This window comes from Varroa destructor, unplaced genomic scaffold (assembly GCF_002443255.2).
Source record: "Varroa destructor unplaced genomic scaffold, Vdes_3.0 BEIS01000003.1, whole genome shotgun sequence".
Lineage (NCBI taxonomy): Eukaryota > Metazoa > Arthropoda > Arachnida > Mesostigmata > Varroidae > Varroa > Varroa destructor.
Window position 1 is genome coordinate 4895039 of NW_019211456.1, and position 13910 is coordinate 4908948.

Genomic DNA, 13910 nt, shown 5'->3' on the forward strand with positions numbered 1-13910 from the left:
TCAGGCACCACAAGAGAAAAGAATCTGCCATCTTACAGAGCAACGTACCATAGGCCACAGAGGAGAAAACTACGACCAAACCAACCTTCTCGACCACGACAAAAATCGAAGACAGTGCTGCTAGCGGAACTAACTGCTTTGACCGTTTTTCTACCTATAGTTTCTATGAAGAATACAGTGGACCACAGGTAAAGCTCACAATGAATGAAGCGAAGCGGTGGACATTATAGCAATAGTTTCGTTTACTGACCCACGGATGACGGTGACCGCCCGCTGATTAATACGTGTCGGTTCTTGTTATATTTTGCAGTCGGGCTGAAATTTCTCGTCACTCTACTACTACATCTGTGTTCTGACGATTCATACATAGCTCGGACTTATCGTTGCCGAAAGCAACACCCGTAGATGGTTTTAGTGATGATAAAAATCAACAAATAATGCAATCATTTTAGAGATGGATTGTTTTGAGCATTTATATGGCCGTTAGACCGCTTACTGTATATATATATATATATGTATATATATATATATATATATATCTCAACCATCTACTAGTCAGCTCGTTGTGTGTGATTAACCATACTATTTATTAAAGCCTCAGACGTATTTACCATGTTACAAATCGTCATTTCGCTGTTATGTTCAACATGTCTCCATTGTGCAGGGTTTACGATGCACCTTAGCTATTATTGCGCTATATGGCAGGCAATGTAAAAGAACATAAAATATAGCTAGCGGTAATTATTAATTTATTGTAAATATCGCTTTTAAGTTAAACTTTACTGTGTATCGTTGCAATACAACTGGTGGTGAATCGCGCTTAGGACCAGTTAATACCTAGCCCAGGCCAAAATAGCCTACATACAAGGCCCAAGGCCGATACGACGGACACTGTTGCGCCGCTCTCTTATTTATGACTAGTGCCAATGTCACTGGATTGCCTATCCGCAATTTATCCTACATATGTTCCTGTAACGCTGTGAGCACTGTTGGCCGATGCTAAGAGGTTTCAATTAAAAAAATCCGTCTGCGTTTGCTGGCAGTTGCTAGTCATTTAGATTACGCCTAAGCTGCCAATCATGAATTAGGACGCTTCTTTAAAGATTTATGCATATTAAATGTAGGTTATTATAAAAAAAAATATTCAGCACGGTTACCAAACTCACAAATACCCTATCGGCTTTCTGGCTACACAAAGCTAGAGAATCAATATCCCACCCTATTGTGTACCAATAGCGGGCTACTCGGAAGAATAGTCATAGTAGTCCATAGCGAAGCATGTTTGCCAGCTCTGGCCTGCTAATGTCGTCGTATTTTCGTATACTTTATAAATACGTTTCCGCTTATAAACTATGCTGTGTTATTCCTTAGCTGGTACTGCGACTCTTGTTTTTGCAGCTACGTAGACATCGGCGAGCCTTGGGTGGACGAGCAAAGCTTCCCACGTTGTTTCTAGCTTAGCACACTTAACTAAAATAGTAGGCCATACGAGTTTCCTGTATTCGGTGCCTTCTCTACACCTACGAAACCTCACTCATTGGAAATATCTATATCATTCATCCGATTTTCAATCAATTCAAATGGTGGGGCAAAAAAAGCTCACCATGGCAATTGTTCGTGCAGCGCTTACTGTCGTTAACGATTCCACTGACCACACGTACAGAGTCTACAGATTTACTCTCCCCTACGAAACAACGATAAATTGTTGAATGAAACGTAATAATGGAACATCGTTGGAAATACAATTCGTTAAGATGACGACGGTGAGAGATGAAATCAGTCTGCTGCTGCTGGTGCCGATCGTTTGATCAGAGCCTTTCCTCCTGTGCTCATAGTTGTCTCATCTACAAAGAACATGGTCGCGCTCTGGTTGGAAAACAGGGTAGAATGGGTTTGCCGATGACCAATCTGATGATGATTCAAAATGAGGGTCGGCTTCCAAACGATGCACACCCACATCGTAGACAGAGCCGATCGTCACATATTGATCAGTTAAGTACAATGAATCGAAAAAGCACCACATGTTTTCTACACACAGTCCTTTATACTTTTGCGTAATGTTTCGCGTAGGTACCTACTCTGATATCCATCGATAAGCATTGCAATTATAAGGGTTTCGTTTCGTGTGGCGGTAAATTGGCATCGTGACGCAGTGATAACTTCTGTAACTTCTGGTAACTTCTGACAATGTTTTAATTTGCTCATGTTGACGATTGCGTATCGTGGGGCTACCGCATATCAGTATTAGCAAAAATATATGAGCTAAGTTGTTAGGACCTTTTCGATGTGTTCCATCATATCAGCCAACAACGCCATCCCTGTAACCAGCTTCTAGGAAATTGAGCATTGATATCTTAGGATAGCAGAGTCAAAATGCAGCAACCCCTGTTACGTATCAAGCAAAAATAACTGAATAAAAATAAAAAAAAAATTGGCATACAATCTGAATAGTCGTCTATTCGGTAGGTGGACTTCATGAAACGGGTCGTCCAGTGACCAGCTTAAATCTCTTAAACGATCTGATTGAGACTTTGTTATCTGTAAAACGCGTTTTTTTCAAAAAAATCGAGCAAAAGCAACAGTAGTCGATCTACGCGGTCAACAATCAGTTAGGCTGCTATAATGGCGAGCAGAGCCATTATATCACCACAAGATATGGGCACGGCAAAGCACAGGGGACCATTACTACACAGTATCGGAAAGGCATGTGTTTTTTGAGAAGGATAAACAAGCCTTAGCTACGATGATGGTGATGGTGATGATGATGATCAGTTAAAAATGTACGTAGTTTTTACGAAAACATATGCCAATTAGCTGAAGATTGGTCTTCGAGAACGATCGTTAATAGATCTTTACAGAGAGAGATTTGCGGTAAATAAATATCTTTCTGCCGGAATTATATGCACTGGTCTGAAGAGGACGCTTTGGACCGCGCCGGATGTGTCGTAAACCCGGACTTGTTTCTTCATAAAAGGTCGTTATATGTCCAGGTCAACTACGCGATTGCTGGGTGTCTATAAGATACAGTATTTTGGACAGGTACGATCCGCTTTGCTTATCGATGATGTACTAAGAATACTTCTCGTATGCTTATGAATGTGGTTGGTTTTTAAAGCAAATTTCTGATCTGCAAATAAATGCTTTTAGTACTACAATGCCATTTGTAGGAGAAATAAACAACAGAGGTAATTGATTTTCTTTAAGCTAGAATAAGAAGTAGATCTGGATGGCTTTTTGATACCGACCCAGGTGAATCTAGATTCTCTGCTCTCTACAGTAGGAGCAAACAATCAAATAGATCCTGACCCTCTATTTCCGAGACCCCCGTTTTTCCTATGTTTACTGCCCTGTTAGTTGATTTTGGACCGTTTATATTGAGAGTTTAGCCGAGATGTTCTGTTAGGTCGCCGATAGCGCCGAAGAGATTTAGCTACTCGAAGAACGGACTCGAGCCCTTTTGCCTGAAAGAGCTTTAAATATTTATTGAGATATAGGAGTATTTCTAGCAAAAAGCGTAAGCCTGCCTATGATTTAAGTTAGACACACTCATTCACACAAACATTGAATATTAACCCTAACTTGAGGCGGAATTTAGCATAGGTATCACATATATGTGTTACAATGTTTACACCTGAGTCAGGTCTTCTCGACAGCCAAGGCCTACAAGGTCTTTATTGTGGATAATAGCTACCCAAATGTTTCAGTCACGGTTGTGGCCAGTTGTCAACAACAGCGGCATTTTACTTCACAAACCTTGATTTTATTATTATTTGTAAAGTAAGCGTCTATGTTTAATATTTTAAACCAAGCACTACACGCACACATAACTAAGCACATAACATAAAACTCTGAAGCCAGAATAAAAGCCGAACGGCGTGGTTAAAAATTAGAAATTCTAACTCCTAAGCGGCGTCGCACGTGCCACAGTATACATATTAAACTAGTTGAACTATTTATGCTCTATTTCTATATGTACCGTTTTTTTTCCTTTGTTAATGTTTCGAAGTTAAAAACAGATTCAAACTTTTAATATGGTCCTGATGGCTACTTTTCATTTCTTTATCAATCAACTGGGGCTCGGGTCAACCTCGTTAGTTTCTTTGCACAAAATTGATTTCTCGTACTTTTGCCAATTGAGAATAAAATGATACCGCTTACCAAAACGCTCAAAAAGTATGGCAGGTTCATTGCAATGAGAATACGAGATAAGCGTATTAAAATCTAGAAATTACAAGGACGTTCAAATAGGGGAAAGGAGACAATATATTGACTGAGTAACATGATTGAATAAACCTAGTAGGTGAACATATGAGGTCGAAGCAACATACAGCTGTCGGGTGCTAACTTAACATTAGCAGGTGAATTACCCTGGGGGGTACATTACAACCCAATGGGGGAGCTGCAGGATTAGGAGTGTACATGGAGCACGACGGAATCCATACAACGCACCAACAACGGAGAGCTAGAAAACTGTAGGAGAAAAGTTGCAAAGGCTGCGTCAACCCTAATTAGGCATTGAGACGGCTAAAGAACATCAGCGTCGATTGGTTAAATTAGGTATTCAGAACTTCTAGAACCGGAGAGCTACGACAGGATCGGGCGATGGGGCATCGACAAACTTGCAACACAATCACCACAGTTGTACACGTTAGCTTTCGCTACTGAATATGGGTTAAATAGGGCATATGAATTTGATTAATTAAATTTAATAAAGCTTTTAGATTAGCATAAATAAAGTATCCTATAAAATTACACCTTTTATATAGAACTTCTAAATGAGAACACGTACGATTAGTTCATTAATACATTTTATCTACTGAAATCGTACATCACGAAGTATCCATGACCGAGTAAGGCGACCAGTTGTTTATCTAATGAGAATTGCTACACAAACATTGCATTTAACAGTATTCATATAAAAAAGTCATAACAAAAAAAAATCATTACTTCGTAGCTAATTCTCTGTTTCTAGGTACGAATTCGGTTGGTCCACCACGGCAGTCTCCATGGGTTCGGGTTTTTCATTGGAAAGAGCTCATCTGTAACACGTTGAAAAACACATGAAAGATATGATTTTTTTCAAATCAGTAATTTCCAATGCGATTTATAATGTGCGGGACAATAATTTAACAATAAGGCGATAACGTAGCCTTATTATTGCTCCTTACTAGACAATCGCTAAGCCTTTTTATGTAAATTTTAATCGTTTGCGTTCAGCTCTTCCACTGGTGCTCCACAATGGAGGTCTTAGAGATCGAACGAGAGTTCATCAATAATCATATATTACATATACGTTTATCTATATTCCCAAATCTAATTATCGCCTTAATATCCATCTTGTTACAGATAACTTACAGGGTTGAAGGTGTTCATGTTTGTTCGACCCTTTACCGTCGACGTCGTGCGTATCCAACTTGCTTATGTGTTGCTCGACCGATAACAACGACCTCTTACTCAAATCCGTCTGTTGCAGAACGTCTAATCGATTTAAATTTGAGTCAGTTTCATCTATAGATAAGATAAAAATAAAAATAAAATAAAAAATAACAATAAAGTTATAATGAATATTACTACTAAAGTCTAGATACGTACAAAAGCAGTGCACAGTATGTCTCAAATATGGCCTGTCTACTTCCTAGAGTGAGGAGCGAATCTATCTATAATCAGTTAAACCTATATAGAGAAAGTAGCGGATACACCTGTATAGAGAATTAGGTGGAACTATATGGAACAAGGCCATCGCGTCGAACTGGAAAAGTCTGAACACTGTGGTTTGCGTTTGGAGGTGTCCTAAAAAACAGTCTTCCACCAGCAGCTAATGATGTTTTTTCTTTCGCTTTTTTTTTCGCAGTCCAGAGCATCGTTTGTTGTTCCAGCTGACATTTCTCGTTCTGAAGCGATTAAATCAGAATTAACAAATCATCTTTTCACAAACAAACTTCTATTGCCTTCGACTTCTCAAGCAATTTCTTTCCGGTACGAAAATTATAAAGGACACAATTTCTCATATGCGTCGCTTCAGTACATTCTCAATGAAGACAACACGTTACATGTCCGACAATCAAAATCGAAGGGAAGTTTCAGTTGAATACGATTTACCGATCCGAAGAGACTTCTATCGGCTGCAATGGAGTTTTTTTTTTTCATTCAACAGAACATACACACTCTGTTCTTCAATATTACATGTTTTTCACGAATTTGCATGGCCCGACACACGAAAACTACGATGAAACACACTCATGTCTGAGAGAATTCACTGTTATCTTTAGATCGTCAACACTGTACATTCTAGTAGTATTTATTGAATTTTAAGTTAAGAAATTTAATTTAAGTTAAGAAAAAAATCCTATTCATGGATTTCTACTTGGAGTAAGTTCAAAGTTTGATGTTGCCTGAACTGTAGCGTACAGATAGTTGATTAGTTGTACTTCAACGCTGGATAGAAAAAGTTTAAGAAAACAACACTGCGGTATTTTAGGACGAGGCCGCTTTTCGTCATGAGCTGCCATTAAAAGTACGCTACGATTCGCTATCACGCAACGTTTGACTACTATAGGCTAGCCTGTACAAACAACATAATGGTTAATTTGCTGCTACCTATGGGGTCTATATGACGTCAAGAAAAGACATGCCTGTGCTGTAGAGATAATTGAGTAACAGCATCGAACAGCGGAGGCCGATTCGTTTGGATGGTCCTAACTTCATATTCGTTTTATCGACTGATCGACTAAGATTGGCCACTACAAGGGTTTATAAAAGCACGACAGAAGGGGAGTTTTTCCCCGAAGGACTCCCAACGAAACCTGGTCAACGTCAGACCAGTTAAACTGAGCAGCAATGGAACAAATGCAGAAGCAGATCAACTCTATTCAGACAGTGTTCTAAATGTAGAAGGTAACATTATTAAAGGTAGCTAATTTCGAAAAGCTCCTACAAACATCAGTTTTTCGAAACATTTCCACATCTGCTTACACCCAGGTATGATGTAAGCCTACGTATGCCTGCTTCTTGTGTATATGTGAGCATTTAAGGTGGATTTCTTTGGTCAAAAAGTACTCGATCCCGAAGTAGAGAAAACATCGCTTTAGAATTTCATCGTTGATTGAATACAGAATGCACAGTCACAAGTAACTATATACATAGGGCCTGTTGTTAAAACGCTCTTTCGCCGGTGCATCAAACTCTGTCGAGTAGAATTAACGCACTCACCCTGGAGGCCATAAAGAGGAAAAGGCTCAATTTCGTTTGTTTCGCGAAAATCCACAACGCTGCGTGAATAGTCCTGCCCCTGACGCATCTGCAAATCGGGCGAACCTATCGGAAGGGCAAGCTTACATTCGCACTAAAATAAGTCATTAATATGTAGTTCTTCGGGATATCTAACAAAATGTTGGAAGCATGGTACTAACTGGCAAAGGTAGTAGCTATAAAACGCGACCAACTGGAGTAGATACACGGTCTGTGTTTTCAGCGACCTTATAAATCTGCACTAGGTACCAAGGCTCTACCATCGCCTTCGTTCACGAATTACATTATATCGTAAATGAGCCTAGTCAAGATATTATCCTTGTAGCTTTTCCAGCCCTGCTCGTTTGTGCTCCAAGCTAATTACTAGAATATGATCATTTTACAGTTAGGGGTAAATAACGCAAATCGTCATATACCACATGGCCGGTTATATAGACCCAACGTTCTTGTAAAGCCCTTTGCATAGACTCAGGCTTAGCAAATGTAACAAAGCCGAACCGTTTCGGAACCTGCGTCACAATACAGCGCTGGACACGAGCCCGGACGACCTAAATTAAGTTAAACCAATACACGTTAAAGGTAAGTAACTAGAGTTTTTCACGGACGGGTACAATCGCGAGTCGGGTATTAGTGTCAAGATTCAAGTTCAGCCATAGTAAACAGCACGTATTTGCACAATAATGCATCTGGAAGCGTTTCTAGCTAAAGAGAGTTCGGAAAAATTCTTAGTTAAATAAGTATTGATGTAGAACAGCTCCCAACTTACTCGTCCGAAGAGCTTCTCCATTGCACTAAATAATGTATCTTCGCTGCAATTCCGCGGAAGCCCGCCCACAAACATTTTACGGTTCGAATCGGACTTCTGCAATGGAAGACAAGAAGTAGCAGGTAAACATAGAAGTGCAGCATTCTGTTTAACTATATGCAGATTTTTCTTTACTGGATAGTGTAAAGGATCTGCTTTCAGATTCACATAACAGGGATAACTTTATGAAATATTGTACTCGATCGAGCTCGAGCTGTTTCGATAATTGTAGTTAGTAAGGTCAAGTTTTTAATCGCAAGATAAACCATAGCAGACCAATATATTGCATGTATTTTTTCTAAATAGCTTAAGCTTTTTTGTATCTATAAACGTATAAACATGGTAGGTAGTAATCAGTTTGTTTGTGCTTGTAAAGATGATCAAATGCCGCGATAACACAAATAACGTCTGTCTGGGGGGAGGTGTTGAATTCATTCGTTTGAAGTTCTCAGGACGTGCTAGTGTCTAGGGAGACAAATGTTAGAATGCCCAACGGCAGAATTATAGGCCCGAACTTGAACTACCAAAACGGGCACTAAATTAAGGAAATCGATCCTGAATAGAGTACAGTCAAGGTAAGTATATTCCGAAGGTTTTTCCGCTTCACATCTCGAGGAACCTTGATGTAGCAATCACGTGGTCGGTCCCTTCTACGGCGTAATGTGAGATCGACGAATTCGTTGAACTTATGCAATAATCTCATGTTTGCTGCTCAGATTTGTGGCCATCTTGCAGCGATCCTATTTTATCTAACAGCTAGCTTGAAACACTCATATGCTTTGCTTCACATAAGTGCACCACATGATCGTAGTGAGAATGCATCTTACCTCAGAAGTTCACGGTTCAGTTCAGCCTGAAATCTGTGTTCAAATGTGTAACTGTATGTAACTTGTACAGCGAAGACTCTAGATGAATATTTCTTTAGGGCGAAGTATGTCGACAACAAAAATGACGATGTTTTCAAATTTCACCTGTATTATAAACGGAAATAATGGTACTTACCTGTTTGGTATTGAACTGATTTGCGCGCATTTTGCCAGTCTCGATCTTGACTCGAGGACGAATCGAGATAAACTAGCATAATCACGCTAACTACAAACTATGTAGTGAACGATGCGCTACAACTTATCGTCTGCTAATTCATCTTTTAAAAGAAACATTTAAAACGACGACGACGAACCGTCGACCACAGTGGTCTTCGTGCTGGCGTAGCAGACTACGCGTTCTTGCTAATTCTGGGTCCGAATCTGGGCGTCGATTAACTTCGTTTCCCACTGAGATCCAGCCACGTGTCGGGATGTTTAATGGCGGTACCGGACGTAAAACTCGAAATATCGCATTGTAATCTAAAAATCAGTCAGGAGTAGGCGTTTAGTCTGGGCATTTTATCGAAGTGCACCAAGACATATGACGTATATTGGCTTATATTGTTTGCGGTCGTAGGGTTCCGGTCGTAATTACGTTCTCTTCTATGTTCGTCCAAAACAGATTTAAGCAGGGTAGAAGAAACGACCATCTCCGTAAGCGACGCTGCCTGGCTGCCATAATAACTTACATAGATATATAAACAGTATATTGATTATCAGTTACGAATAGTTCGACTTTTACTAATCCGCGTCGTTTGCGTTCGGCGAAAATCAAACATTAGCCTATATCGATGTTGCGGCCGCAGTAAATGCTGAATCCAATTACAGCTTAGTATTGCTCCATACGGCAGGCCACTCTAGGGATGAAAAAGCGTGTTTACGCTAGGATTTGACCTTATACCACCATAGGTCCGTAGCTTCGGTGGCCGAACGGGTTACCGCTGCACGAGCAAAGGGAACAGTTAACAAGCTTGGTTTATTCTATAATCATGATATGCTTACTGCTATTTTGGTGATAGCCGAAGCACTGACGAGGTTAGTATCATAAGGCAGTTTTGCGTATGTCATATACTTGGATCTGGACACTTGCGCACGTTTCTACTCTCGCAAAAAAGTATCTCCGTAGTGAGAAGAAAGGAAGTAATAGATGCGCTCATGCTAAATGCTTTGAGAATGACGTCCGGCACATAGGTTGCTAAACATTGGCTCTTCACGCGTGTAAATTACGTGACCACTAGGCCAAGCGCGCACTTCATCGTTGCGTATTAGCGTACAAATAGACGATAAGCCGAGGGAGCTAAGAAAAAAGTATGACGATATTATTATCGTGATTAAGGTGATGATAAAATTAAATATTCTCCTCTACGCGTGTATTTCTATCTGACTCAAACAGGCCTTTTAGAGTGGTCACTTTGAGCTGATCCCGTTCAGCCGGTGGAGTCTTACCCTGGGGTAGTCTACACGTGCGGTGTAGTCGATTAGCCTCATTTCCACCCTGGGGGGAGTTTAATATATACACTGTCATGTAGGCCGAAACGACACGTTTATCTCAGGTTATCCACTAAAATAAACAAAATTAAAAGCAAGGACGACGCGAGAATCTGTAACCTTATTAATACTCTCTTACACGCAACTATGCTTCGAGTCCGTCATACTCACAAGGTTCGGTGCCGCAATAGCGGATAAACCCATATTCAAAGTATATTATGTTCACTCTTAGGTTTCGTGCAGTGTTTACCCGAACTATAGTTTTCGTTACGCTGGGTGTATGATATTAACGAGCTGAATTAGTAAATTTAGTCAATAGCGAAGACCTGTGCGCGACAAAATCATTTGATTTTGCCTAAATCTGGTTGGCAAAAACCGAAGAAACCCCGTCAATTTTACATTGTTCACACTAAAATATAGCAACATAATAGTGGGATCAATGTACGAGAGCGTACCTCATCGATACGACTTCAGGTAAACGTGTACTGAGATGCCGTGCATCAATTAAAACACGCGAATAATAATTTCAGTATTTCCAAATTGCTCTTGTAAGTTTCCAGGGTTGCGTTTAGAGCAAAGTAGGCGCCTGCCTACTAAATGCCAGAAGCGACCTAGGCGTAAAGTTGGGCGTAGGGCGCCGTTTCGTGTTTGGGGTCACCCGTCTTCATCATATATGTCCTTGCCGACGGACTCAAATCAAGTAACTAAATGTTCATTCAACTTCCTGTCATGAGCAAGACATATAATCTAAAATTATCAATTACTGTCATAGGGTATGACTTGCAGAAAGATAGCCTTTATTAGAAAATCCATTGATATATAGTGCTGAAAAAATAGCTGCTTATTAAATACCTAACGGTAATACCATATCGGTGATAATTAGAAAGGTCTAAAGTAACATTGATTTAAGCTCTTTTTTTCTATTTAATCACGCATGTATCTACAACCGTTGCGGCTCGTAGGATGGTGATTATCGGTCCGCGAAGGTATCTTAAACTATCACTCTATTTTCAGATACTTTTCAAATTCCTAAAATTAATAATCTACTTGATTCCGTTTTGGCGGTTCAAAAAGATGTGTGTATAATACAATTATGTGAAATTATTTTACACTTTATTTAGATTAAAACATCTATCGGCGGAGATGAGCGTCTTTTTTCCCACGACGAACGTAAAAAGGTCTTTATGTCAAGATTTGGAAGTTAGAAACTTACAGGAAGGACACAACATTATCCCGCCAGTAGACACACTTCGAGATTGCACTTTTTGGTATCAATTTTGGTAAGTTAGTAAACTTACCAAAATTGATACAAGCGAAAGATTTTCCCAACCCTATAAATATTCCAGATGTGTTGCTGCTATTTATTTACAATCAGCTCGACGAACAATAATGTAGGTTACATCAATGACTCGTCCTAACATACACGTCACTGAATGGTTATTCAATGGGGGTGTATATACGTGTCCGTCACAATTGTACCCTTGAAAAATGATATTCTATTGTTTAATCACTATCAACCTCGTAGATTTCGCCATCGTCGCTAAGACGAACAGTTGCCGGTACATTATCTGGACTTCTAAACAAGTCTTCGAGCGTAAAAATGGGAATTGTTTCTGAGTTGCTTTTTTGCTTCGATAATGCATCGTCGGATGAAGCTGTGTCGTCCGTAACATTTACAGCAATATCATAGTCAGCCTCCTGCGTCATATGCGTACCTCGAGCATCAGCCTCGCGAGGACTGAGCTCGTCTTCAGTGAAGTTGGTGTATTCATTCACACGATGGAGAACCGGGCGCGGCCTAAAGGGTACGGCCATTTCCGTCGACATTTGAATAGTTACACTTTCTGTCGTGGAATCGTCATCTTCTTGCGGACTAGCCTTATTTTGAGGTTGGCCTTTATTGCGAACAACGGTAAAGCTACCTTTAGCAGAAGTTGTAATATTAGAGGAACTTGCCTTCACCGGGACGCCAGGGACATTAGGAGTACCATTGGGCTTCTGTAATGAAGTCAACGGATTGAGAACAAACGTCGAGTTGGGAGGATATCCTTTCTGCTTGAGAACATCCCCGGCAACCTCAATCAACTCTGCTGGTATTAAGAATTGAATTAGACTCAAAGCTGAACTATTGTCAAAGAAAGGTACTGAAACCAGGATGTCACTGCCGAGTTTTTCTATATGCGGTGAGTCGTACGAAGGTAAATCAAGCGCAGCTCCTGAACGGTGTTGTAATCCAGAGTGACCACCGTCATCGGAATGGCTGGCACGCTCTTCACCAACAAAGGGGTGCACATGTACCGGTAGCGTGTGGCCGTTCGCCGATTGATTTGTGTCAGTTGCAGCAGAGGGCGACTCCAATGTCGACGGAAGCGGGAACGCGTTGACCAACCACCTAATAGGGCTTAAGAACGTGTCCAAATATAGCGCTTGACTAGGCACGACGAGCGGCACGACGAGCGATACGACGAGCAGAAGGAACACGGAGTTTGGCTGATTCATTTTCACAGATGCGACCATTTTTACCAGCAGAAGCACAACATCAACAGTATGGTAGGACTATTTAACTCTGTTTGTACGCTGGTCATTTCGGGCTTGGACGAACTCGACAGCAGTGGGAGAGGCAGAGAATGGCAAGGGCATTTTAGTCGGACCGATTAGCTGGATCATTGGTTCGTTGAATCCGATAAGAACGGTGTCATTCTGCTGCAAAAAGCAGCTAACGGCCGATTAAGGTTTCTCCTGTCTCGCACTGAGGGTCTCGCATTGGTACCACTGCGATACTTTTCTGCTTCTGTGAATTGCCCCTCCTTCTCGTCCCCTCATTGTTAGAAGCGCATCAAATTAAGATGAATTCTGTTAGATTTCAAAGAGCACATGTTTCGCACCATCACCAATCGCCTAGATTTTTCTAGTCTAGTTTGGCTGTGCCGTTCGTATTTGTTAGTCTCATATACTTCAAAAAAGAATTTCAAAAAAGACGCGGTTTTTTATTGGAGAAATTTTTCCAATGAATATCATCCAGCTAGTTAACATGCACATCATACGTTACATGTACTATGAAACAGTATTGTTTTCACACAACTTCTAATGTCCTCGTTGTATAGCTGCAAACTGGGCCAACGGGAAGGTGGGTTTATTCAAATACATTTCCGTTGTTCTGTATTTACGATGTATGTACCACATACGAAACTGATCTTTAACTCCATAATAACTAAAGAGAGTTCAGGCCTCCTCATGAATAGCTATGGTTGTTATCAGTAAACATTCAACAATGTGTACATTTTTTAACGACCAGGCCTTCTTATAGATCGTACACGAGGAATGATAGAAATATTACTATCCCTTTTACTACTTATTACTAACACTAAATTTCTCAAGGAACAACGTTAACGGTTGAAAAGCGAAAACTCACTCGAAGCTCCGCATTGTTGGCATCCTCAGAGTTCTCCAGAACGTCCATTGTTGCTGCTGCCATAGCTGCTACTGCAAAATTTCTATATATA

At 40.4% G+C, this 13910-nt stretch overlaps 2 protein-coding genes and 1 long non-coding RNA gene across 4 annotated transcripts; 1 reads left to right on the forward strand and 2 right to left on the reverse strand.

The window, feature by feature from the left end:
• Nucleotides 1-64: 64 nt before the first annotated feature.
• Nucleotides 65-5480, forward strand: LOC147756420 (uncharacterized). The gene is made up of 3 exons (XR_015323364.1): nucleotides 65-188; nucleotides 311-3039; nucleotides 5347-5480. It is a non-coding gene; the product is annotated as an uncharacterized LOC147756420 (long non-coding RNA).
• LOC111247656 (uncharacterized) lies at nucleotides 4801-10192 on the reverse strand. Of its 2 annotated transcripts, none has more exons than XM_022798858.2 (6): nucleotides 9056-10192; nucleotides 8015-8110; nucleotides 7665-7796; nucleotides 7210-7342; nucleotides 5356-5508; nucleotides 4801-5039 (listed from the first exon to the last, which is right to left on the reverse strand). In XM_022798858.2, the coding sequence occupies exons 1-6, from the start codon at nucleotides 9083-9085 to the stop codon at nucleotides 4969-4971; spliced, it is 615 nt and encodes a 204-aa protein (XP_022654593.1). In that variant the 5' UTR covers nucleotides 9086-10192; the 3' UTR covers nucleotides 4801-4968. The 2 variants fall into 2 exon arrangements, with proteins under 2 accessions (XP_022654593.1, XP_022654594.1); XM_022798859.2 differs by lacking the exon at nucleotides 9056-10192 and adding an exon at nucleotides 8881-9038.
• Nucleotides 10193-11756: 1564 nt separating this feature from the next.
• Nucleotides 11757-13910, reverse strand: LOC147756421 (uncharacterized). Its single transcript, XM_086984922.1, has 2 exons — nucleotides 13820-13910; nucleotides 11757-13225 (listed from the first exon to the last, which is right to left on the reverse strand). Exon 2 carries the CDS (start codon nucleotides 12922-12924, stop codon nucleotides 11911-11913), a length of 1014 nt encoding a protein of 337 aa, XP_086841048.1. The 5' UTR covers nucleotides 12925-13225; nucleotides 13820-13910; the 3' UTR covers nucleotides 11757-11910.

What these genes read in the sequence shown, in the direction of transcription:
- LOC111247656 (XM_022798858.2), bottom strand. Translation starts at nt 9,085, where the DNA reads ATGCGCGCAAATCAGTTCAATACCAAACAG. An exon ending in TCTATATAACCGGCCATGTG is followed by an intron (nt 7,343 to 7,664) that starts GTATATGACGAT and finishes GACTTATTTTAG; the next exon opens with TGCGAATGTAAGCTTGCCCT. An exon ending in TCCTCTTTATGGCCTCCAGG is followed by an intron (nt 5,509 to 7,209) that starts GTGAGTGCGTTA and finishes TCTTATCTATAG; the next exon opens with ATGAAACTGACTCAAATTTA.
- LOC147756421 (XM_086984922.1), bottom strand. Translation starts at nt 12,924, where the DNA reads ATGGTCGCATCTGTGAAAATGAATCAGCCAAACTCCGTGTTCCTTCTG.